At 37.8% G+C, this 24,692-nt stretch overlaps 1 protein-coding gene across 3 annotated transcripts in view; it reads left to right on the forward strand.

Moving 5' to 3' along the window:
- Window positions 1-3,309: 3,309 nt before the first annotated feature.
- The window catches only part of LOC139149556 (neuroglobin-like), a 63,551-nt gene continuing 42,168 nt past the window's right edge, over window positions 3,310-24,692 (forward strand). The window contains exons 1-2 of one of the 3 annotated variants that reach the window (XM_070721376.1): window positions 3,310-3,525; window positions 3,645-4,471. In XM_070721376.1, the coding sequence (XP_070577477.1) occupies window positions 4,284-4,471 (188 nt within the window). In that variant the 5' untranslated portion in view covers window positions 3,310-3,525; window positions 3,645-4,283. The remainder of the gene's footprint in view (window positions 3,526-3,644; window positions 4,472-24,692) is intronic. The other 2 variants (XM_070721375.1, XM_070721377.1) reach the window with 2 other exon arrangements.

Genomic DNA, 24,692 nt, shown 5'->3' on the forward strand with positions numbered 1-24,692 from the left:
CCGCCACTGTTAACCTCGATTTGGAATCGGTGCGAGGTTACGCATTAAAGGGCTTTTCAAGTGGTTCTGCGGACCTCCAGGCCTCGCTATATAGCGAAACGTTGTTCTTCGCAGCAGATTGCTTTGACACTTAAGGTAGTATGCGCCTCGAAAGTGAAAGACTAAACTTTTGCTCAAACTTTCCGAAATGAAACTTTCAACCACTCTCTTACCAAATCAAGAATAAAATCAGGGGTCACCTTGCAAATTTTGGATATTTGATATTCAAAATGGCCGCCATCCCCGTGTTAACTCTATGGAGAAATATAAAATTTTCGAATTTTCGAAAAACTAAGTCGGTGAAAAGTTTCTTATACCAAGAGCTTTAAAATAAATCCCCACCCCACAAGTGGTATATCAGAAAAGAATTGTGAAAGTTTGAGAGTTCGAATATCTGTCCCCGAGGCGCGATCTACCTTAAGTCAGTTGTTTGAAGATGACTTAGCGTGACAGAGTGTGAAGATATCACTACGAATCATTTTTTGCCTGATTTGCTGTTCATGCTTGCATTGACCTAAGGGTAGCTAGGATAGTCTTTAAAATTGTATTCCTAGGCTGGATTATTTTTTTCTTGAACTTTAAAAATCCTGTACACATCGCTGTCATTAAAGAAATTTATTCTTTACATAAAGTGAAAACGCTGGAAAGACGCGTTCCTCTGTTCTTATCGTGTGCGACATGAGAAAACTGACATAAGATATATAAAAAATCAACAACCGTTCATTAACGAAACTGACCTTGTTGTCAGTAGTTCTTGTAATTCTAGATTGTTAAGTGAATACCTTTGCGACTATCAGAAACGTTTGGCGTATGTACTTATAAAATAGTATATTAAGTTGTTACAAAACCTTCGGAGAAGTAATAAAGAAAGTTGTAGGTCATTGTTAAGTTTGAGATTTGAATATTGATGAACAGTACCCTCGAGAGCATTAGGATATAGTACAGGATTGTGAGATGCGTGTCAGTCTGATAAATCATGGCGGCTCATCTTTGTTTGTTTCTATAGTAACGCGTATCTGATGCCCAGTACCGAGCTTATGGCTAATGCCACAGCTAGAGCATCTTGTACCTCAATTTCAATCAAAAGCTAGTCCTGTCTTGAACAAGTATGTGTGGAAAGCTGAAGAATAGTTATATCTATAACTCCAAAAATAAATGATATAATGTCATTATATGTCAGGATATCAGCAAATTTCAAGGGTCACTACACCACTTCTCTTAAACCCTGCTACATATGTAAAAATGCTTATCACTAACGACACTCGCGCATTTAGCGAAAAAAATGTACATGCCAAATGCAATATATTGATTATATGAACACTCAGTCTGTCACCATCTGCACTGTAACTTGCCTTTAAGAATATTGCAAATGTCACAACTAACCTTCCCTCCAGGAATATATGGATCTTTTAGCAATGAGCAATTTGCCCTGTAGTGTCCAACATCCATTAGCATTTATAGTATGCTCACTGAATGAGTAGAAATATGGACAAAGTGACCATTGAAAAGGAAAACGCGTGTCTGTTCTTGCACATCTATAAGCTTACATAACATAACATAACATAACATAACATAACATAACATAACATAACATAACATAACATAACATAACATAATATAATATAATATAATATAATATAATATAATATAATATAATATAATATAATATAATATAATATAATATAATATAATATAATATAATATAACATATAACATAATGCAATATATGTGTGTGTCAGTCTGTCTGTCTTTCTGTGTCTGTGTAGTCAAATATTATCAATCTGTATATGAAGTAATTTTGTTTTTAAACGACATACTTACACACACTGGTAATATTTGCGAAATACAAGGACCAACTGAAATCTACCATGCCAGCCAAATGAGTCCGTCGGTGAACATATTAAACATTCTACCAAGAGGCATTATTCCATTCGGGCTTCCTTATTTTTGATTATGCCAACAGTATCTTTGAATGTGCCCATTTAAATGATTAAAGGATGGTTCTAGGCATAAATAAGAGGGAGTGACTGGGCTAAGATTTTATTGTATGCCTGGAAAGCCTCTCCTTACATATTATATTGCTCATTGGACCTGTAACTATTTAAATGATTAAAGGGTGGTGTTTGGCCTTATTACGACAAGGGAATACGCTAAGAATTTAGTCGAGGCCTGGAACGCCTGACCTTACATATTGCTCGTTGGGTCTGTAACTAATCTCTCTAAAGGGCAACTTTTACTCAAACTCTAATCTTAGCCTTTCACTATTTTAGTAATTGTATAATATTTGTAATGTTTCAATGCATCAAACTAACCGTTAACATTTTGAATAATATTTGGTCAAATCTATTTGTTTTTCGGGCGGGTCAATATTGTCCTAATCGTAACATCAGTTTTCTAATTGCATTGCCGGCAAGCACAGATGGTCTTTTCGGAGTAGTTTATTTACTAGTAAGATAACATGGCGATGACTGCATGGCTGTATAATCTTTTTTCACAGATCATTGTCGAGAGGGATCGTGTTCATGTCAACAAATGGCTGAGACGAAATGAGAGGAGTGCGCTCACTACATAGCTTACTGTAATACATCAGAAGATCACGCAAAACCGTCACATATACACAGTATTGCAATTGGCGCGAAGAAGACCATTCATCAAGAATACTCTAATAATTTCAGCGCATGCTCCATCGTCCATCTAGCGAAAGCATGTGGTTTTTGATTTGAAAAAAAGAACCTGTCGCTCAAAATATCAAGACAAGATACCGTGATATGGACACTGTGAGTGTTTTGTTTTTGTGAAAGATAGTCGCTCGGCGACACAACCTCCAGTTACCAGGATCCCATAAGCGATATCAAGAACAGCGACCCGGTTTAATAACGTAATGGACGTATTCCATATTACAAGAACATTTAACTAATTGACGGTTGTGGTCAAACAGCGTGGCCACGGCGTTCACCGTAGGGTAGAACGATGCCCAGTACGAGAATACATAATACATTTCAAATAAACGAACAATTCAACAAACTATAAAAAACTGTGCTGTCACATATTGTAATTAAATATGATCACAACTCTGAGGTCAGAAATGCGTAAACTGTCATTAGTATTATTATCTGCCAGAAGCCCTACAAAAGCCTCTCTTTGAGAACATCGGTTTGCAGAGTAATCAGGGCTTCTTTAGTTCCTTTATATCCCTGTTAGCTTAGGGGGCCTTCCATGAGACATTGCGCGAGTAGTTTATATTCTGTGTTTACACCAAGCATTCAGCGTTTCCGTCCCCAGCTGAGGAGTTGAGCAATTTGATATTTGGCGGTAGAACACAGTATGTGTTGAGGCTTGGGGCAACTCGACGTTCTTGAACAACGGTTTGAGGTTTCGAGTGACAGAATGCACAATATATAATAATATCTCCACTTCGTATTAAGCTCTACAACCGATCGCAGCCTGTGCAGTTTTTCCAAGGTTCGTAGGAATTTACAGGTATATGTAAGTTTGTTCTGTTTCTGCCTTCTTTTCGATACACCAACCTCATATTTGCGATTGGAATTTCTCCGCGAAAGAGCTGTACCTAGTTGGATCTTACAGTGTCTTGATTCATATTGCAGGGTAAAAATAGCTACATAAACGTACGTGTTGCCAAGGAAACCAAACTTAATCGGGATTTGTATTACCAGAGGCATGTAGTCTGTAAGACAACGCAAGCACTTTGGACTGTGAATGGGATAATGGTAGGACAGTTTTCAAAGACCCAGTGTTCATGATATAGCATACGGAATTTAGCAGACGATCGCCAGTTCAGAAATCTGCCTTGTTAGCAGGGAACTGACACGGCGTAAAAGGGCGCCTTTACCAATCGACAGCGGCGGAACAAGCAGTCCATCCTAAAACCGGCATTACAAAAAGGGAAGGTGATCCAACGTACCCCTTTAAATACCGCGACATAAAAGAACAGCGACCGTGTTTTGGGTTATTTTTGTTGATGGTTTTTACCAGCTCAGCGACCGACCATTGAGTAGCGTGATCACAACAACCCAAATACTAGTGTCGGATTGATTGCTGAGAAAAAATTCGTCTGGGATTTGCCGTCTTTTAATGTGCTTTGATGACATACCAGATAATCACAATTTCCGCCGAGAGGAAAAGATCGGAGCCGTGTACAGCAAGCGATTGACCTTACCTTCAACACAGGCAGCAGAATCCGCGCTGGCTCACATTTTACACATGGACTCGCCGTAGCCTCAACGATGGGCTGTTCCGTGTCCAAAAAGCATGACCCCTCGCGGAGTAGCGACGTCGACCCCTACGCAAAAAAGAAGCCCGATGATATAGACAAAAGACTGCCCCTCACAACCCGGCAACGATTCCAAATCACGAAATCCTGGAAAGGCATCGCCAGGAACATGGAGAACACGGGGAAATCAATGTTTATGAGGTAAGCTTTGGTCATGTATACTGTATCAAGCGATAGATATCTGCATGTACATTGCGTACATGGTATGGTAATCGCTTTATCGCTAAGCCCGGCAGCCTCCATGGACACAGATGGAACAAAAACACTTTGGAAATAAACACGCACAAACGTTTCAAGTTAACAGTCTGTGTACTGTGGTTTCTATAATCCCAAACGATGCCTTCATTTGGCTGTTCAATAAACATTTGCTCGCTTACCTGTCTCAGACAAATCAACTCAAGACGTTCGTTTGAGGCTAGTTGTCAACCGTGTTCGGCTTTTTTGGTGTATGCTGGTTAAAATATCACGCACCACGTTTCTGTTAGTTTTTTTTATAATATTGTGTTTCTGGATCTCATTTCGAGATATGAGTAATTCTAGATCCTTCCTACCAATATTAGTCCATACGAAAATCCGTAAATTGGAGTTTTACGTGCTTTTTGATCATAAGTGTGCCGATATGTCTGCTATACGTTGACATATAATCGGCTTGTGTTTCCCCTCATATCCTTGGACTCAATGTATTTGATACAGTTATTCTGCCATCATCATGGCAACAAATGCTAGACATTGTGACAGTCGTAAACAGATGGTATCCGTTCTTTTGTCAGAAAACTATACCTGTCAGGGATAGAAGCAGCCGACAGGCACAACCGGTCATAGCCCATAAAATACATTTTATTTTCCCGCCTAAACTACACTGAAAATATTTGGAGATTTTCTTCCACGAGTTTGAATTTTATGGATGCCTGTTCGGCAAACTTCGAACATATACAGACATTGCCGTTTTATCGCTGCACACGTAAGCAATATATGCCCACATTTGGGATTTTTGTGAGATCGTCAATGATATATGCGATGCTCTTAAAAAATCATCGCATCATAAGAAGCCTTAGGGAAGTCATTAATCATAACAACCAGTGTTAAATGATTTGCATTCGATGTCATGGGATCGTTAGATAGACAATCTATCGGAATGACACGATTACGAACTGTATAAACTTCAGATAATAAGTCACATTGAAGCGGGTGGTCCTGAAAAGTTTAAGCTGAGGTAGAACGCGACTCGGAGACAGATATTTGGACTCTACAACTTTTCGATCATTCTTTTCTGATCTACCTCTTCTGGGGTTTCATTTTAAAGCTCTTGGTGTAATAAAACTTTTCACTGGCGTAGTTTTTTGAAAATCGAAAATTTGATTTTTTCTCCACAGAGTTAACACCTTAGTCAGATATACAAGTCAAATAAGTAAGTTTTACCGAAAATTTCGTTTGGCTGTTACAAAACCTCGCACCATTTTCGAAGCAAATGAATTTTTTCCCCATAAAGCCTCACTAGCTTTTTCTATGCGCATTATTTTTATGATTTTACCTTCAATCTGATATAATTTTTGTGAGAATGTACTAATTTAGGTGTGTATAGCACTAACTACCGGATGGGACTGTATATGCAATTTTGAACAAGATAAAGAGTACCCTGCGATTAAATGTTTGCCCAAAATTCAACTCGCAGTCCCATGCGAAAAAGCAAAAACCGTGAATACTCTGCATATCTGCCCCGAAATGTTCACATAAACTGCACAGAGAAGTCCAATTTAATGCATAGGGGTGCACTGTGACATTGTATGTTCTGTTTCCTTTGTAATATTGCCAATTTTCGAAAATGGCGGGAAATCAAAATGACCGCTAAATTTGAATTTACTTGTCAAGCGTTTCACAAAGGAATCGTTTCCTAATGCAGTAAAAGCCCATATCCCTTCAGAGTGTAGAATTCAGAGGAAACCAGGAGAGAATGGGAAGATATTTTGAGGTCAACAAAATTCAAGAGTTACAGCTAGTGGGGCTTTAACTGAGGGTCTATTGTGCGAATGTCGAACATGTTCTCTATATTCTTTGTTTCATTTTGTTTTCTTTTTTTCGGATAAATCAGATACGTTATCACAAAGACATCGTTGATCTTTCATTTTAAGTTGATAGATTGATGAAAATATATTTTGCGAGAAAAAAAATCAGATTCCGTTTTGTTATATTCGATGAACAGCTTCACCATTTGGCTCTATGAAAGCATTACATCGATTTGTTACATGACACGACTACTTAAACGTTTTGCTGCCCACTTACAGTTGCAAAGAAGCAACATCCCCAAAAAACCACAATAACACGACCGCCGTCATTCTTGACGAATAAAGCGTGTGTCACCACCAATTGACTCACATTCATAAAGTGGTATCCACTCGACTAATATAGAGACAAAACTGTCGCCTTTTTAAAGGTTCTTGAGTGAAATATAGTTTCTGGTAGTCTTTCGACCAAAACAACATGACCCTGACATTTTTGTCGAATGACACCATGCATTTAGCTGATGCTCATAAAGTGGTAAACACTCGACTTAAATAGAGACAAACTCGTGACAATTTTAAAAATTCTTGAGTAAATATGATTTCTGTCAGTCTTTTGGCTGAAATGTGACTAGTCAGTTGCCCTATGTCTTGTTAAAGCTTCGCCCCTAGAAAAAAATGATACGTATACTGTTGCACTTTGATGTAAGTACTTCAAAAGTGCAATATGAAAGCACGCCTCAATCGGAGTGTCTACGTGCGGAAGATACAATTTTGGCGAGGGCAAAACCTCTGAGAGCCGAAGATTATCACGTTCTTCGGTCACAAAGACACACTAAATCATATCCTTCTAAAAGAAAACTGAATTAACGTCAAAACGCTACAGCGATATTTCGTAACAGCGAGCAGAGTTATGTTCTTCAATGGCGGACTTTTGGGAGTGGGGTGAAAAACAGTGTAAAAGTTTCATGACAATCATCACCACTCTCGCTTTTTAAGGAAAAAGGACATGAAATCCTGCAACATAAAATCGTTTCATCTCAGTTGAAAAATTTCCTCGGTCTCTCATGATTACAAAGATTTCGACCTCCCTATTCAAAAATCTTTCGCTTGTCTGATGAAAAAGTTCACTTCTCATTCATACTGCGCATGCCCTTGTCAGACAGACATGTAGCATAACATTGTCTGATAATGAAAATCTATCAATTTAACCACGATAACGCATCCATAATTTTTCAACCCCTGTTATCACTACAATAATGAATTAAAATCCCCAAATATAATATAAAACAAATAACAAGCAAAACAAACACCCATATGGCATAGAATATAAAATACATAAATTCTACAGCTATGAAAAGACACTTTATTACTACAAGTATCATCTCCATAAACTTGGTATGACAGTACTCAGTATCGAAGAAGAACATTATTGATTTGATTCTGAATTTCAGGACGCGCCCTTCGAGTTCTACTCAGTCTTTCTGACGCCACTTTGATGATGATGCAGAATGAAATCATGCGCTGACTGAAATTCCAATCAAAACATTGAAAATTGCCTCTCACCACGCCGGTCCAACGTTTTTATCGGTGCTTATCTGCCATATCTCGTCTGGATTATACGGCGGACGACATCCATGACGTTTTGAAGATACACGTGATTTCGTCTCCGCGGGAGCCATGGCAACCTATTTGGTGGCCGCTACACCATGAAAATAAGTGAATTGGATCAAGAAAATTAAGTTTGTTCGAGTGAATGGCAGGCCTCCCTCCCGTTTCGTCCTGTTATCGCTTAATGGGCTATTATGGAGCATACATATTTGATCTACATGTCTTTATCATTTGTACATACCGCTATCTGGCTAGGGCATGATGCATTTACTGCATAATACTATGCATTTATTTTCTTCAACATTGTCCACACAGAATATGTTTCAGTAAAACACAAACATAAAAAAGCAGGTGAAAATTTCTTGTACAAATATATGAATATTATATGCTACAAATAAACAAACAAAAAGCAAACAAACAAAAAGCAAACAAACATAAACAGGCCAATGTTTACGTGTCCTTCTGCACGTAGACGAAACGCCTGCCTTGTATTTAGTATTCACCTCTGGTTCTGGATCAACAGTCGAACATAAATCAAAGAAATGTTATAGGGACGGTAAAGTATCAACCATTACAAAGTTAAGTGATTACTCTCATTTAAACTAAGGTTAATTTGCTTGAGTAGTGACAGGTCATCAATTGAAATTGAAACATTTTGTCAGAAGTTAGCTCGACCAAAACATAACTTATGTAAAGTGTAAAGCAATATTGTGTGCAATTGTTTCAAACTTAAAAGTATCAAATTCGCTACATAAACTTTGTATAGCTGAAGATATAACATACTATATATATATATATATATATATATATATATATATATATATATATATATATATAATATATATATATATATATATATATATATATATATATATAAACTTGTTTGTATCTTCTCAGAGGGGTAAAGTGCTAGATGCAGGGATGCAGAGCAATATTATGAGACTATATGAGAACACATTAAGTATGTTTGGCACCTATTACTCGAGTTTCACACATACACGCGATCGTCAGATCAAGTGGCCATATTTTTATGGACGAATTTACGTTCACGCTGCCATCTCTGTTGTGCCTGAATCGATTTCTATCAAATTTGACTCAAGGATAATGCATTAGAGCTTACATATGCAAGTAGGTTTGTTTGATGGTATGATCAAATATGGCCGCCAGGCGGCCATTTTGATGTATTCGTGTGTGCATTCACGCAGACATGTCTGACAGGCAATGGCCAATTTTTTAAAATACTTGATGCCATTGGAAAGCTAATACATGTTACATATGAAAGTCAATTTGATTTGCGATCCAATCAAATATAGCCATCAGGCAGCCATTTTGTTATGTTTTTCTGGCCGGCCACACAGATATCTCAGATATGCCCTGGCTATTATTTTTTCAGACTTGGCTCAGGGAAAGTGCATTATCAGACACATGTTCTCGTCGATTTGTTTTTTATTTTGCCGATTTTATAAGGCCCGTGGCAACCTTTAACTTATCGATATCCGTCGGTGATATAATGGTGAATTAATGCATGAATTTGAATCCGAAGCTGTGCACGTCATTTTGTCATCGATGTCACTGCAAGTCTTTCCAAATTTCATTGGTTCTTCCTCTCATTATGCACCTACAATGATTCTGTGACATGGACAGTCATGTATAACACTCCAGAAAAGTGACATTGTTGACAAACACTTCTTCAACTTTGCTGACAAAGCTTCAGTAAATACCTTGGATATAAAGTCATATAAAATCACGGCTTAAATGAACTGAACAATCCACAACACTGTTCTAGCGCGGTTAGCCGACAGTGACGAAAGTTTGACGATCACAAATAGTTCCTTTTACAGACTTTCACAGCTTACGTTTTGAGTAGTTTTATGATCAGTTGCTATGTCGACCTGGAGTTAGACATGAGAGCTCTCGCTCGCTTCACCAGATCCTTCTCAAGTGTTAGACAAGGCATCTTCGGTCAACACCAATGTGGCCTTTGCAGATCACTTGATCCAAAATTAATTTGGTTACACACGTGCTCAGCTGCTTAAAAGATGCCGTCTGTTGACTTTCTTTTAGCAGATTCTCTATTTCTTACCTGACACCAAAAGAAGTTAATATAATTTACAAAGTTGACCTACTTTTCACAACTAGATCAACACCTTGGCCGCCGCACACAACCAACATTATAATACTTCGTGGGGACTGTGTCATTAAGGATGACTTGTTTGCAATGTCGAGACCATCACATGTAGTTGGTAATTCTATGTGAGGCGTTCTTTCACTGCGTCAACGGAACATCGACCAGTTTTGAGGACCTGCCTCAACCGAACAGGAGTGTTTAGACTGAAGTTTTTGCCTCGTGTTATGCAGCGTGGGAAAACCCTGCGGCGATCTGACATTGTCTTGTGCCTCAAGGGGTTAATTTGAAAGTTTCTAAAGAAATGTCTACTTTTCATGCTTACGTTGACGATTTGTTCTGCATAGTTGTAACCCCAAACACACAAAAAATGGCAAAGGCCTCTGTTCATCGCCACTCTCATGCTTCCTAATCCACTATCGAACTACAGTCACTTGATTGTAATATTTTGACCGCTTTTGAGTTTGGTTTTGTTTTACCCATGGGGATCTTCACTAATGGTGATATCGCGAACTTTCAATCATTATCCACTTTTCAGCCGCTGTTGACTTGACGTTATCTAGTCACTGCGTCACGAAATATGAAAATCGAGTGACCCCTAACTCACCCTTTGGGCTCCCCAGAAGGACCCCTGTGAACTGCAGACGTGGCTAATAACTTCAACGTGGTTAGATTGCGAAAAATGTTTCAGATCACATGAACTCGGGATCTTGGGTCATAGAATAGAGACTAAAATCGAGCCTGTTGAAATGCGGCGGGAGGGGGTGTGACAATATATCCTCTAATATGAATAATTATCGTTTGCTCGGCGTCGCTGATCTCTGAGAGAATACCTCAAAGCCATATCTGATCATCCTGATAAAACTGGAAAGAAGTAGTAGAACAGATGTTTTTCTCCGCTCCGACACTCGCCTCTTCTACGTTCGTTAGTAGCGACATGCACGACGGAAATTTATTGCCGTCGTTGTATCGCAACCCTGAAAAACCGTGTAGGAGTATGATAGATTATTCAAGCGAATCGAAATAAATCACAATCTTCGTTATGACCCCGGATAAGCTCTTCACTCATGGCTAACTGACTCTGATATCGTTAACATATGGACATATTTTCTGTCCTCCAGTGAGGAGATAATTATCCACGTCATGAAAATGCCACGCAAAAAAAGATTAACAGAACGAACATAAATTGCTCGGCAACTTTCCTCCGTATCTCAAAACTTGAAACTCAGTTTGAGTGTTTCTGCTTTAAAGTTTTGTACCCTCTGAGGACCGTGTTTTCATTTTCGTTTCGCTCGTAATGATGAGCGACGGATTCCAGCGGATCTCTGATCAGAAATTGTGGTAACCTTCTCATACTAAAGTCGGGGTCACGCATACGCTGAGAGGTCGCATACACTTTTAGTGATATTATTACTATTCAACGGAGACACAGCCGCATCACTTCTCAGGCGTTGCTGTCAAGAGTATTTCCAAGCGCTTTTCAATCACTGTGATAAAGTTAAGCCTGCCGTAAATCTCTCAACATGATCACAGTAGTGCGACGCTGCTTTTGAATCACAATTCACGTCACGAAAGCCGTCTGAAAGCATCGGACACATTTTGGGGTCATTTTTCTTCCCCGCCGGGCAGCAATTTGCGAAAGATTGGATTTTACATGCCTATTATTCGATCAGTCAATCATCCAAACAGATACGGTCGATAATATTTACCGGATAACAGGTTGTAGAGAATATCGCATTTTGCTGGTAAATGGAATTTCGGTTTTCGTCTTCTCGTGTGGTACGTCATCTCATATGATCATCACTGTTGGTTGCCCAACGGTCGACCTGATCCTCAGACTTGATGTCTCTACTTCACTTCAGGACAAAACCAAACCGCGAGCTGCAAACAGCGTGTTGCTAAGGAAACCACAAACAAGACAGATTTCTCGTGATGAGTGAACCTTTAAGAGGCACCTTTAATTGGTCCGTCTCATGTATCCAGCAAGCAGTGATTCAAGTCCAAATGAAATGAAACGTTGAGCTTTTGACATTAAGCGTTCTTTAACCTTTTCTGTCGAAAATAAAGCAACTGATTACAGAAAATTTGATCACGTAAGCGCGGAGATTTTACAAACAAGCAGCGCTGTAATTAATGGAATTTTAGAAGGGAAAGCTGGGGTGTGCAAATATGTGGCATGTGGCGAGCAATGCGTCCCATTTACATAACTGTATCTACAATGCATTATCAGTGACGATATAGAACTGTCTTTTCAAATACTTAAGGAGCAAGATGTAGCAACTGCTGAGGTCAACATCCTACAGTGTGAATCAAATTCCGCCGTACACATACGCTGGCAAACTGCAAGAATGTTTTTGACTGATGGAACAGTGAAGCTTGTAAGACTGAGTCAGGAACATTAACCTTGAATGTCTTCCATTGGCAATATAACGCCTACTGACGCAAGATGAATATTGCCTTCGAACAGTACATGCTGCTTTCGATATGTCCCCAGTTAATCAATCAAGCATTCTTTGGAATTCTCTCGACGTTACTCGCACTGCTCGATTTAATCATAATTGCAGTTGCACATATCGAATTGGCTCCATAGATCAGGTACATGTTTTTGCTACATTACAATGATAGTATGGTAACACACACACACACACACACACACACATATTATATAATATATGTATGTATACACAAAAACATACATCATACATATATATATATATATATATATATATATATATATATATATATATATATATATATATATATATATATATCTGATGATCGCTACAGAGAACACATGTAGCGTGAAACTCTGAGTAACGCCTAAGTCCTGTTTTCTACTTGTTATCAATTTTTACCATATATATATATATATATATATATATATATATATATATATATATATATATATATATATATATATATATATAATATATATATATATGTATGTATATAATAACACAAATTACTTCCAGTACAAAGTAATATTATCAGTGAAGAGCTAAAAATCATTTTAGTTCTGTCTGAAGATATCTGGATGCATGAAACTGAAGTAACAGACAATATTTGTTTGTACTTGAAGTAATTTGTGTTATTATTTATAAAGGTCAGTTTTTGGCATCGAGCATTGTAATTTCCAACTAGGACATATAATTTGATATATATATATATATATATATATATATATATATATATATATATATATATATATATATATATATATATATATATATATATATATATATATAAAATCATCGAAACGTTCGAAGTAATCATTACTTAAGTTGCACCAAGGGGAAGGGGGCTCCATAAATTAGGCTCATCGTTTTTTACTACTGAGTATATACAGTGGCGTATTCATTCTAAAATGAACTAAATACATTATGGTGCTGGTTGATGTGTTCGTCGTTTTAACCGTGTCTGCAAGAAATAAGATTGATCAGTTGTAAGTAACACTGAGCACAAATAATTGTGATAATGGTGTAATGCAGTTACGGTATAAGCAATCTTTAGGGCTAGATTCAAGAAGGCATAATTATGTACTTGTTATTTTTTAACCCTCTTCAAGATTTCTTATATAACTCATAGGATAGTCCGTACCTGTCCTAAAAAAACCCCATAATAAATATGGATGTGATGCCGAGGTGAAAGTGCCTTCGGCTTCGCTGTCTGGCAAACTTTCAGTAATTTGTCATATTTGCCGTAAAGTGAATACTGCAAGTCTTTATAATGGTTCCTTTGCCCAAGCGACGTCATTGACCCCAATTTGCGTGTCTACGCAATCACTGAACTTATATAAAAGAACTGTACGGTAAATCACGGCGTTGTATAATAGTGTGTTTTGAGAAAGCCGAAGTTAGTAGCGCGCTCGTCAGGCAAGTACTTTGCAAAATGAAATAACGATAAAAGCTCTTACCGATACGTCGAAACTACTTTCGAAAATTTGACACTCAAGTTGTAGTTACTAATAGAAAAGCCATACTTTCATATCATGACGTCAAACCGTGTAAACAAAATGGCAAACACATCATAATTTGCAGTTACCTTTCAGACTAAAACATCTGAAACGGTCTGAATAAATGCAGTTTCTTGATGCAGTCACGCCGGAACCGGCGTGGGAGTTAGCAAGAATTCATTTTTAATTTTTTTTGATTGACATAGACAGATAATGTAACAGTTTGTACAGCCATGGAATGCCTTCAGTGTTACTTATAAATAATTCTCACAGAGCATGATGGAGTTCTCTCTTTCGGCCATTAAAGGCTAATTACGTTATAAGATATACCTCGCAATGAAACAGTATACGCCTACTTCGACAGGCACAGCTGTTATCCTCCGTTAGTTATTCTAAGAAATATATCCCTTTTCGCCGGACAAGATTATGTTTTCCGGCCTTGTACAGAGTTAACGCCGACTCCTCACATAACGCAGAACCACAATCAGTTCAACGGTTCTAAGTACGAGCATGTCAAATATTATTTGCCGTGACAAGCATTTCCGGGCCTACGTACGTTTGATGATTTTATCATCAGATTATAGTGTACAATGCGTTGTGCCCGCAAGATTGTGTTTTCTAGTTTTTAATACATATTACAGAACCGACGACAACCGGTTCAATTGATCATACGGTTCGAAATACGAAAATGCCAAATACCATTTGTCTTGACAAACATTTCCGGGCCCACGTTTGATGATTCCATAATCAGATTCTAGTGTACAATGCGCTGTGCCCGCATGACAAAGGTCGCGACAGGGACCAGTGATCCTGGATACAGACAGTTATAGGGAGAAGAAATTTAAAGCAAGTGCACATCCAGCATGGCACAAATGGTTCTGAACTTCGATGAAAGCATTGAAGGATAACACACGAAGTGAAGTAAGGAGTCTTCGAGTCTAGCATTGGCAGATATACCATTATGCAGTCGCCCCATATCTGTGTGCTAAATCCATCTCCTTTGAGTGACGAACTGCCCACTTACTCCACTGTAAAGTATCTTATCTCGTCCGATATAAGAAGGCGACAAATGAACAAAGCAAAAAAGAGTACAACATGTATTTTTGAATGGTTCTTGTTCAAGGTGAGCGAACTCTCGGACCGCCTAACTAAGTAATTTATCTATTGACAAACTCATTTTCGTGTCGTTAATGAACTCAGTAATTTAATTGCGTGAAGGCAGTGCGTTTAAAGGTTTAAAAAGGTCGAGTGAATTAAGATTTCAGGAAATAAAGAGTTGTGAAATGGCTTGCTACGGTGATCGGACCGACTCCTTTTCCTCTTCGCCTCAGGGTCCGACCTTTTGGAATTTTCATCGCGTGGGCACTCACGACGAGTATTATTTTATGGTCAGGTACATTTATTGTCGATGTAGATTCCGTATTAAGAATTAAGGATAAGCGGATAATAATGGAATACGATCTCTGCAAAAAATAGCAGTGTAAATTTAGCTACATCGTAACATCAAACATCCAAGCCGCACGCACGCCATATACGAGAGGCCTTTTGAGGCAAAATGTACTTAGGGAAAAGAGCTACAACGTTTTAAAGTTTTCATGAGAAAAGTATGAAAAGGGCACGACTCATATTTTTATTTGCTTACTATACCTGTTAACGCGTGGTCATGGTAGGTCGACTGAAGCACGATATTTACATGAAGCACTAATATAGATAAATCAACTGTTGTGAAATTTCCGTCTTTAGTTGTTTGCAGACATGCCGAATAATGTTACCTACATAGAAAACATTTCAAAGAATGCGGCGTCGTATTTTATACTGTATTCAGAAAGTGGCCACACTAAATTTCGCTGTTAATATTTCATTCGACGAGCATTGTTTTTGAGGCTCATTTTTTTATTGCGGCAAGTAGAAAAAGCATGTCGTTTCATGAATAATACACTAGGAATCGATTTCATTTAATCAAATACCGCTTTTTGATTAGTTCTTCTAACAATCTTACGGTTAAATGCGCATAAACCATTCTTAATGGTACTGGCTAATAATCTTTAAGGGAGGGGAAATGATTTCATATTCGTTCTTTAATTTTGTTTTAACAATATCGTTGTGTATACGACCATAGCACTGGAGTCTCTTAAATAACAAACGAACTGCGACAGCTTACTTATGTTGTTGCCTTTATCCAGATCCAGTGAGTCTTCGGCAATCATGGTCTTGCGTGCAGATGTATATTCCTCTTTTCAAATTACCTTTCTGCATTAAATTAATGACAGTCATTCGGAGATGTCAAGCAAAGTGCAGTTGTTGTTATCCCCTCAAAATCTACATTGCCCGGTGATGATTACTGCTCTGAGAAGAATTGATGGAAGATGTATTACCTCCGACCAAAAGACAAACCATTTATCTTTCTCAATGGCCATATGAGATGACAGGCCGTAAAAAAACCCATACAACAAATGAGATTTATTTATTCGTTTATATGCTGACTTATCTGAGCTCTGACAGAGATATACGTATACAGTGGAAAACATGTCATAATTCTTTCTATCAGGAGTATTTTAGATAGAACAGAATGGGTTAGCAATACCAGACAACTGTTTTCTGGATTGGCTAAGACTTAGTCACGTGGCATAGTGAAGAAGTGATAAAACATGGTGGAGTGGACTCTTGCCCGATGGATGCTGTGATGTTGCCCGCTGGGGACACACTTGAGTTTGGCGCGCATAGCAAATTATTATCTCCTGGTCTGCTTAGAAAAACAGACGAGGTGTACGCGAAGGTACCTCCAATTGAGCTAGACAACATTCTTGTGAACTTGGACAATAATACGCAAGACTAGCTACAACAAGCGCAGTGTTTGTTTTTAGTAATTATTGAAATCAATTTAAGGTAATGATGATTGGAAAATTGAGGCGTTCACTTCGACTACACTCTCTAGAGATTTACACGTGACGACGATATACATGCATGCCGTGCCTTTATTTGCATATGTTCTGACTCAGACTTTGTTTTCTCTTCTTGTAATAATTGTTAGCGAGGGCAAGATCGTCATTTGTTACCTGCTACCTTTATGGTGCTCAGTATTGTTATATTATTATATTGATGATACCCTTGTCTTCGGCATCATCAATATCACCGCGACGAGCATCATCCCCTGGACAGGCTACAAATCATGATCGTGTCCGAACGTAAAATTAAACATCGAAAGAGAGCATGGAAACTGGTTTAGGTGATTTGTAAAACGTGCCCTCTGTTTGTTCACTGTAAGTGAAAATATATTGAACAGTCACAGGTGATTTATATGAAATCTAGATCAATGGCATGCGAGCGAGTGTTCAGGATGCAATGATCTATGTAACAATCGACTGCTGTTTGTTAAAATTAGCACTGGAAATCTAATCAAAAAATCCCATATACATACACTTACATTTTGCCTTTGCTCATCAATTAACAACGATAAGGTCAAAATGTGGCTGTATTAAAACACAGATTAATATAGGCAGTGTTTATAACCAAAGTTTATTCTATTTCTGATGTGCTCTAATAGTGCACCCTGGGGCATTTTCAATCACCATGAACTTTGACACATGATTTAGAATATCTGCTACTTGTATTTCAGTTCTCGGTGAGCCACGATGACGGGAAGTTACGATGCGAATTACAATTATACTCGATCGGCTGTGTGCAGTACACGTTCTCATGCAATCTGTTGAACGTTATTATTATTCCACAGCCCGCTTTTATAAAAGGTATCACATTTGACGTAGAATGCATACATCAAAGGGAAGGTATTCTCTCCACACTCCACTTGGGTGTATTTATTTTGAAACCCGCATAGAAAACCGAACCTAGGCGTTGTCATTATTGTAATGGTTTGAAACCTTATTATGCCCATGCGTAGAGTTAACACAGGAGCGGCAATCATTTTGATTGTCAAATATTGCTAAATTTTAGGAACTTTTCACTAAAGTGGAAAATTTGTCTTTGCATTACTGATCACCACAGACACCAAATTAAAGTTTATCTCAACGTGTAAATTTTGCAATAACATCGGATACATTCAAATGTGATACACTCTTCTTTATTTCTCGGTGGTGGCTTTTCTTGAGATGATATACTTAGTACTGTGGAAGAGGTGCAATTAAAAGCATTGTCTTGCGTGGCCATAAACAAACTTAAACCAGGGAGACTAGGGAATCTCTTCATCATCGCTAGCTATATGCAGATGTTAGTGGGACATAAAATTTCATCTCACTGTTATAATATATCCACAAACGAACATTTCAGACGTTTGAAATATATTTATACAGGAGTTTTTAATTGATTCCTTCTTCCCACGATTTGCAGTATCTCTAAAAATGAATTCACTTGCGCCTGCAATGTAAAGTATTACGTTGTACTGATTTTCTGGTGATGTTAATGCAGTTTCTTGGCATGATACGAAATGCATCACAGAATCAATCTGATTAATTTTCAGACGTTAGATTACTTCCTCTGTTTTGCTTGCCTGTTGTATTCGGTTTTAGATCTGACCTCGCCTCACTAAACGGACTCAGTACACGCAAAAGACGGACGATGTATAAGGACCTTGAACACATTGAGCACATCAGACTTAAATCATATTGGATACAATGGCAAAAGCCATAATATGAAATTGTTTCGATAGTGCAAGTCATGTCAATCAAAAACTTCCTAGATCCCAAGGTCCGCGTGGCCACATCTCGTTCTACCAAATTCAAAAGAAATTCGGTAAAAAGTAAGGATTTAACTGTTTGCCTAGTGCGAAACAATATTAAAGTATGGAGGTTATTAAAAATGTTATTTACGGTCAAGTACACGTGCTAACCAGACCCAGAACTGATCTTAATCTTTTATTGTTTAAACTTATTACGGGATATTCTAATTCCCATTGCTATAGATAATCCAATATTGCTTAAATTATGCAAATAGGGTATTTACTTAAATGCAAAAACCTGACAAAATTCTCGCGAGCTGACAGAAGCTTATATGACAGTGTTTGCTTTTGAGTTTTGAAACATCACATTAATTTGATGGGAGAGTCGAGATTTATTCATCTAACAAGAAAACCTATCAGCTAAATGCATGATTTACTGTGACGGTCTCATGGAAAAGTTAAAAAAATATACACTCATTCAGTTTACAAAAATCACAGAATTTTAAATCACTGGTGTTTCACTTTTGATCAGTTACTACTGCAGTTCTATTGACCACCGTATATTGACGGAAATTTCTCTAAGGTTCAAACGAACACTCTGGAACATCAAAGCATACCATCAACAACTTATGTTGGAGCCAACATCGAATTTGACACAGCGTTTTAAATTATGAGAAACTCCAAATGTTTCTATCATTTGCAGAGTATCATTCTGAAGGATCTACGCTTCGGATTTATGACTGTTAATCACGTATTCAAAATTACAGGGCCATATAAAGTTACATATTATGTTTCTGTTAAGTGCACTTAAAAGCTATATACCAGTGCACGGCGTATTGTGCAAACTTTGAAGAAAGTTGTCAACAGCGTATGGACAACAGACATCAACAAATTAGCTTATCGAGTTGCATGATATTCCTAGCCAAACTCGATACTTAGCATGTTCAGTCAGAGATAGTGATTTGCGAGCGTACCGTTGAAACACTAATAGTCTAAAGTTTACACCAAAAAATGGTTGTGCAAAAATAACCAGCTCAAGATTGCCAACTAAAAACTGACAACAAGATATCGTTGGACATCGAATAGACTGATACACAGGCAGCGCTACTTTGGAGTTAAATACCTCCGCGTTTCCAAGTTAAGGATTCTCGTCATTAGGAACGGCGAGTAATCGAAATCTAATTCAAAGAATTATCTCTCCTCATCTTGTTACAGACGCGTGTCTTGATGAATAGCTCATCTTAGTGGATGAGAGTGGTGTCATTATGTCCAATTCAAATGCTAGAGGAAATTAAAATTCGCCCAAACATTGTCTCTGCTCTGGTAAAGATATAAACGTGACATGTGCTTTATTAACCTAAATGCGCAGGGTAAAAAAGCAATTATAGAATCACTTATTTCCAATTTGCAGTCTCGTCAGATTACGTCACCGATCGAAAGATTAGCATCATGCCTGCTATGTTTGGCTGAAGATTTGATTTTTACACTAATGATTGCATTTTCAAAGTCTGGCCAGACTTGTTTTTGCGTAGTATGCAAATTAAGTAATCAACTCATCAGCATGAGCCTTTGTGTATTCGAAAAAGCGCAAGACAAAACAAACAAACAGCTATTGACAAACGTTCGGACAAGTTGACCCACTTCTTGACAGTGTGTAAAATTTAAAATGAATTCATCAAATGCCTCGCCCCGATGAAAATCCGACGACATCGTATCACGCGAAAATCTCTGGTCACGCGAAGTAATTCCAATGTATATCTTAAAGCCTCGAAGAATTGCACATAGTCCTCAACATGGTGCGTTGAAATTTTAATCCAAATTGGTACAACTGAATGGACTGTGATATAATCTAAACCTGAATGGACTGTGATATAATCTAAACCGAGAGATACCTTAGTAAAGCGATATTCCCATGTGATTTAATAACACACTTTGGAACTGATTTTTTTTCAATTTTTTATTCGAAAAACAAGTCACCATGAATGAGGTGACGTTTGAACGCAGTTGCTGCTGCCTTGTGATTTGAGATAAGGCCAGAACAGGTAAATTCTTTGTTCTACGTCCACTCTCGCGTAACTTTTTTGAGTTTTTCAGGAAGACTCGCAACCTTTTCTTGCAGATTTTCCATTATTGACGATCTTCTGCCGCAAAATCAACCTTTAAAACTCAACAATATACTTTCTCACAGCCAATCACATTACCCTGATCGAACGATGTGGTGAAGTAACATTCTCTCCTCTGGCAACACATATAGTTAAAGAAATGAGCAGGTTGTATGAGAAAAATGTCAAATAAAGGCATATAGTTTTCTTGTTAATTTTTATGTTGGCAATTAAATTTCAACCTCTTACCCGCCTACCCTTCGGAATTCTGAATGGATGCAAAACAAAAAATTTACTTAGTTTGGCCTAATCATGTGACCAATTTAGATCCAGATACCGTCATTATAGTTGTCGATTATGTCGTTAAAAGATTCTTGAATTATTTCAATTTCCTGCCATTCTATGGCTCGCCATGCGACAGCCTTTATTTGTGAAAATCAGTTTGCATGCAATCATTGTAATGCCAATAGTACATTTACAGTCGTTCTGAGACGATATTGTCACGAAAGGGGCTTGATAGGAAGCAATATCTATTAAAACGCACCAGTGGGATATCGCACGCACTATGTCTTATCTTTCATGCTGTCTTAAAGTATAGTGATCTAAAATGCCTTGTCCTCGATACAGTAAAAATCTTATATAAGTGTGCACTGTGTGTGTATGTATGCATACTATGTATGTATGTATGTATGTATGTATGTATGTATGTATGTATGTATGTATGTATGTATGTATGTATGTATGTAAGTACATCTGTATTATTTAGAATGCATCAATGTGTAAGTCATTCTATGTAATTATCTATAGAGCTATTTATGTACCCATGTAGAAGGCATTGACAAGCACTAAACTGACTAATAAAGTTAGAATAGTGTGTTTCTGCATCTAAATGCTTTTTGTACAGATATCACGCGCCCTTGGACGAATACGACATGTCTGCCAGACGAATGATATCTAATGGCATCAATGACATCTATCTTCTGAATTCGAGCATCTCCTTCTCTGATTCACATATTGATATACGGATCAAGTCAAATTCGAGAGTAGGATTAGCCCACTCTTTGCGAAAAACCTGATATCACTTGTATCGGTTTATCACAATAAGTCTTCATACCTAACTTTTCGACTTTGACACGGTCGGGTCTGCTTTGTACTCTATTCGTCAAATATTTTTGTTCGTGATTTTTTGATCACGCAAACAAAATCTTTGGATATGGAAATAAACATTAACACGGGTAAAATTTATCTCACAAAATAAAGCAAAACAAAATCCGATTGGCCATGCATTGGTTACTTTCAAACAATCTAAGTCCCTGAAGACAGGATTGCAATGTACCATACAGGCTTCTGGAGGAGATTGAATATGCTTGCAATTTAATGGCTTCTTTTATTTTATGTATTTTAGTCACGTATATGCCGGCCGACTCATGTGATCTTTCGATCGCCGATTGAGTTAGTATTTTGTGATCGCGATGCCATAAGCAATCACTTAACATGGTCTCCCATATCAGGTTGCGATTAATTGTTGTAATTGACATGAATTTAATGTGATTTCACCATGAAATGGAATCATCATTCATGTTTGATTTTCCTTGAGGTGATGCGTCAAGGATCTGCTTTTTTTCTCGGAGCAGCAATTAACTTCACATAATGTTCGAAACTACACATTGTAGCTGTGAACAGTGACACTTTGATTGATGTAAAGCTATATTTCGATCAATAGAAATATACATGCACGCATGTCTGCATGCATTCATACGTCCGTGTAGTACGTCTATACTTGCATTCCTGCCTATTTGCACGAATTCATACTTTCATCCGTCCATCCGTCCATCCATCCATCCATTCATCCATCCATCCATCCATCCATCCATCCACTCACCTACCTGTACACAGATACATGCATGCCATGTGTATTTTCGTTTGCATTGATTCGTGAACAGTAATAAACTGTGATTTGAAAGCACGAGTCTGAGTGAAATTGCAGTGTCCCCATCATGGCGTCCGCACGTCTGATGCGCAACGGTTTGTGAAATTGATACCTACCTGGTGTAATTCTGATTTACACGTGATTTTACCCGGTGTGAAGTCAGGTGTATTTCCATCACTTTCCGGGCTTTAATCGGTTTGAAACCGGCGAGCTTTGTCAAGGAATGCCGAAATGCCCGGGCGAGCTGCTCTAGCGGAAAAAGCCATCTTGGTGGTCATGGAGATAAATTCGGTGACTCTAAGGCATCAGATATTTTGAGCAGAGAAGCAAACGTAGAGATTTTATAAAATGTGAAAAAAGAATGACTCATTTTAAATACATGGACATAATGTCTATGTATAGCGTTAGTCAAAGCAATACTGAACATTGCCTACTCTATATAAACAGATTTACCTAAATCCCTATAACTCTGCTGCGACAATCAATCAATCAATCAATCAATCAATCAATCAATCAATCAATCAATCAATCAATCAATCAATCAATCAATCAGGACCTTGCTAAATACTGATATGGAGACTTTTAATCAGGGGGATGGTTAACGACGTTCATTTACGTTTCTAGTGTCTTCACACATCACATCTTTTTATAGGACAGATAAAAGAGCAACGCCTGTCGTAAATAACGATTCTTAGTTTCCCGCTTGAAATATCAACTTTCAATTTTCTTAATATAGAACGTCATGTCACTCTAAAATAGCGCGTAATGGCCTGCGGTAACGAAGCCAAGCGCCATAAAATCAAGATGTCCGTTAATTAAACAATGCTTGCAGACTTTCAGGCAATAAACGATTCTCTTCGTTCTGGTTTAAAAGTTCTGGTAGCTAGTCAGAAAAGGAAATCCATGATGTGCCATTGCGTATATCCGACGGGTGTTTTTATTGGTCAGACACTAATCTAAAACTGGTCTGCAGGAAAAAATAATAAATGAATAAATAGAGAATTTATTCACCTTTTGTTCCGAACCAACAGTACTATGATAAGCTGAAGTATTAACTTCTTCGATCGTGTTCGGCAGTGCCCGTGTATGGCTTACTGAGGCAGAAACTGCCTCGGGGAAAATTTTTTAGAATTACGCATGCGCAGCTTATGTGGACTAGTGTTGAAATCTTCCGAGACAATAACGATTTCACTGTCTCATTTCCGTGAAAGTCAATTATTTATTTTTCCAAAAGCGTTAACACGATCAATGTTCGCTATTTTAAATGTCAAATGCGGGTAACTTGCCGGCCATTGGTCAGATTCTAATTCAGAAAGTGCACGCTGAACCAATTTGTTTTCTCTTTTAAGTTTCAAAGAGATTGGTTTCGTGTCTCCTCGGGCAATGTGCGGGAAATCCTTAATAATAGTAATACACTTTTTTTGTAAAATGTGTACAATTCTAGAGGGTGCACTGTGAAGGTAACTCTATTTGAATCTCATAAGAACCACAAAAGAGAGAAGGGAATCCTCGTGAGTATGTATCTTAGAAAGACTGTCTGTGTGCTTTGGCTATGTGATTTTATGATTACTACAGAATGTCTGTAGGCGCTATATACTGTCTCCTAAGTGAAAGCTTCAGGATGTATTGCTGGAATTTTCTGTGTAAGTCATGTTGCTTCAGCGGCGACGACGTAAATTACTGTATAGGTAGTTTACATTCTGAAGTTTATCACCACTGTATATGTCTCGCAATCTTTTCATTAGGAGTATGATTATTTCACGTATCATCTGACTGTGAAAGATAATATCTTTGCAGCATTTTCGAAAATTTCGACAGCAAAACTAGAAAAACCGGATTATAAATGCTATAATTTGACAATGGCGTGAAATATGACAGGAACGGTTAGGTATGCTTCTTATAATCTTCTGTGAGTAATGGAAACGTAATGTTAAGAATTTGTTTTTAAAAATATCTGGACAGGCAATGTGTAG

Source organism: Ptychodera flava, chromosome 14 (assembly GCF_041260155.1).
Source record: "Ptychodera flava strain L36383 chromosome 14, AS_Pfla_20210202, whole genome shotgun sequence".
Taxonomy (NCBI): domain Eukaryota; kingdom Metazoa; phylum Hemichordata; class Enteropneusta; family Ptychoderidae; genus Ptychodera; species Ptychodera flava.